The sequence below is a fragment of the Charadrius vociferus genome, unplaced genomic scaffold, assembly GCF_000708025.1.
Source record: "Charadrius vociferus isolate BGI_N301 unplaced genomic scaffold, ASM70802v2 scaffold39, whole genome shotgun sequence".
Taxonomy (NCBI): domain Eukaryota; kingdom Metazoa; phylum Chordata; class Aves; order Charadriiformes; family Charadriidae; genus Charadrius; species Charadrius vociferus.
In genome coordinates, this window is record NW_009650188.1 from 4,405,292 (window position 1) to 4,407,957 (window position 2,666).

Here is a 2,666-nt window from a genome sequence, read left to right on the forward strand (position 1 = left end):
GAATAAGAGAAGATATTTTAAGTCCAAGCTGGCATCTTGATCTATCTAACCAGTCTCTGCTAATCACAGATTATAAATAAGACTTTCCTCTTAAAAGGAGGAAAACCCCTACTCCTCACCTTGCAGGGATGCGTAGAGCTCAGACACAAACATGCAGCAGGGACCAGTCCAACAGGAGTCCCAAATGACATCCCACTTGCCACCAAAGCAGAACTGCTGCTTCAGCAGGCTTTTTTCCCCCCTTGGGTGCTTTCAGGAGTCTGAGCCACCTTCATTTTCTCTGCCAAGGTGTGATATGCTGGTCACATCAGTGTTTTGATCAGTGTGTGTGAGCGCGCTGAGAAATCCCGAAGGGACGTGCCACGTGCTGACGAGTGCCACGCTTCTTTGTCCCCAGGATGCTGGATGACTTCTCCCACGAGTTAGACAGCACTCAGTCGCGGCTTGATAACGTCATGAAGAAGCTCGCCAAAGTGTCTCACATGACGAGCGGTAGGTCCTGGGAAGTAGGATCCGATCCTGGAAGGGGAGAGCCGAGCCCTCGGATCTTCAGGCTGGGATTCTACATGCTCCCACCCACCGACAGCCATCCCAGACCTGAGCAGAGGGGAGGGAGCAGCTCTCGGTGCTTGAGAGAGGGGGAAGACTTCCAAGCCCTGCAGCTGCTCCTGCCCAGACGCTGCTCTGCAGCCTGTCTCTTGCCTTTGTTTTATTTACAGATGCCTTTCTATTTATGCTGCTGCTGCCAGGGTGGGAAAATCCCCCTCTAGATGGTAGGAGGGGAAGTGCTGCAGCCTCCTGATCTGCTGCAGTTTCCCGGGTTGCCTGCAGAACAAAAGCTTTCAAGATGCTATAAAACACTCGCCACCGTGTGTGGCTTCCCCTGCACCAAGCGCTTGCTTGCGGCAAGCCCCTTCCCAAATCCCACCTCAGGCTGCTGGTGCCTTCTGGCCCTCAGGCCTGTTCTCAGTCAGATATATCTCTCAGCTGACAGAGGAAAGAGGCGATTTCTGTGCCGGGAGGGGAGGCTGAACCTACGAGAAAAGTCCTTATAAGGCTGTGCCTGAAGCCGGTGGGCTGGCGGGGTGCCGTGGGCAGAGCAAACAGGAAGCCCAGCGTGCCTGCCGGGAAGTCCCCCGCCGCCGGCTCGCCTCTCCGAGCGCTGGCGGCGTGCCCGGCGGTCGCCTTCTCTGTTACCCCTCTCCCATGGGTGCTCGGGTAGCTTGTGGAGGCAGCAGCGAGTCGAGAGGAGAGGCGTTCCTGCTCTGCAAGATTAGGCTGGCCGGGGGATTTATGAGGTTGTGGAAATACGGCCCTAGAGAGGCCATTTGGAGAGCTGAGAGTGCACTTTGGGTCACCAATAGCCCAGTGGCAGCACAAACACTGGCAAACCACGTGTATCTCCCCTTTCCTGTGGGAAAAATGCTTCGAGCATTGCAGAGTGCTTCCGAGAGGTGTGAAAGAGCGTTTCTGCTCTCCTTGGCATCACGCGTGCCAGGGCTGACCAGGAGGGCTCTTCCCAGTGTAGCTGCTGTGCCCAAAAGTTGTGGGGTGCCAGTAGCCCTGTTCCTTGCTGCTGCACTGTCATCTCGCAGGGGCTTTCTCTCTGCCATCGCAGACGTGGCCATGGACAGATAGCACCTCTCAGAGGCGATGCAGCAGTGACTTTCTGCAAAGCATGCATGGGGCCAGCAAGATGTAAAGATGTCCAGGGGAAACCTCATTCCTGGCACTCTCCTAAGCAGAGCTCTTCCTGGCAGCTTTCACTGGACCGCTTCTTGTTCCTGTAGCGAACAGGTTACTCCGCGAATGAGCAGCAACACACAGCAGCTCTCTGCTTGTTCCTCCCAATTGCTTTTGAACCGGCTGATCAAATCTCTTTCAACTTGGTTGGGGAGAAGCCTCAGACAGCCCACAGCTGTCCCCAAAAACATGTATCCTGGAGGAGAAACGCTGTCGCCCCATGGGCTGCCGTGGGGCAGGCTGCCAAGGGAGCTGCGGCTTTGGCTTTCTCTGGCTTCTTTAAGCTTAAATTGGGCTCCTAGCAGTTCAGCAAAGAAAAGCTCTCCCCCGATTTTCCTTCCCTCTTAAAGCAGGAAGACTGATGCTTCCTTTTCCTTCCAGATCGACGGCAGTGGTGTGCAATTATCGTCCTCTTCGTCATCTTGCTGGTGGTGCTCATCCTGTTCTTTGTCCTGTGATGGACTGAACTTCCTTGGACGCCCCCTCCCCGCCCCCTCGCCCCCGTAGCACGGGGAAATGAAACTCTCACCGTTTCCGTCCGCCCACAGAGATACCAGGCAAGAAAACCCGCACGCAGCTCTCATCATTCTCCTCTGAGGACCGTGGCTCGGCTCTGCCGGCATCTCACCTGGCCCCGGGGAAAGCGGGTGGAGGACTGGAGCTGCCTTCTCCCCCGGTGTGGCGCGATCTGGACCTGGGCTCCAGGTCTGGACCTAGGCAGCTGGAGGGGGACTTGACCCCTGCGCTTCCACCCCGTGCAGGTAGGAGCCGGTTGCAGCGGTCCTGAGCCGCCTGCGGTCGGATACGGACACAGAGCAGTGAGCCCTGGGGAGGACGGGACGAGGAGGGGGGAGAAAATTAATTAATTCACTGAGCATTACGAACCGCATTGCCAGCCTGCGGGTGCTTGCCAGCCAAAAGCA

At 56.6% G+C, this 2,666-nt stretch overlaps 1 protein-coding gene across 1 annotated transcript in view; it reads left to right on the top strand.

Moving 5' to 3' along the window:
• STX6 (syntaxin 6) overlaps positions 1-2,326 on the top strand; it is a 10,268-nt gene extending 7,942 nt beyond the window's left edge. Inside the window, exons 7-8 of the mRNA XM_009892927.1 lie at positions 398-492; positions 2,125-2,326. Of these exons, the coding sequence (XP_009891229.1) occupies positions 398-492; positions 2,125-2,201 (172 nt within the window). The 3' untranslated portion in view covers positions 2,202-2,326. The remainder of the gene's footprint in view (positions 1-397; positions 493-2,124) is intronic.
• Positions 2,327-2,666: the final 340 nt, after the last annotated feature.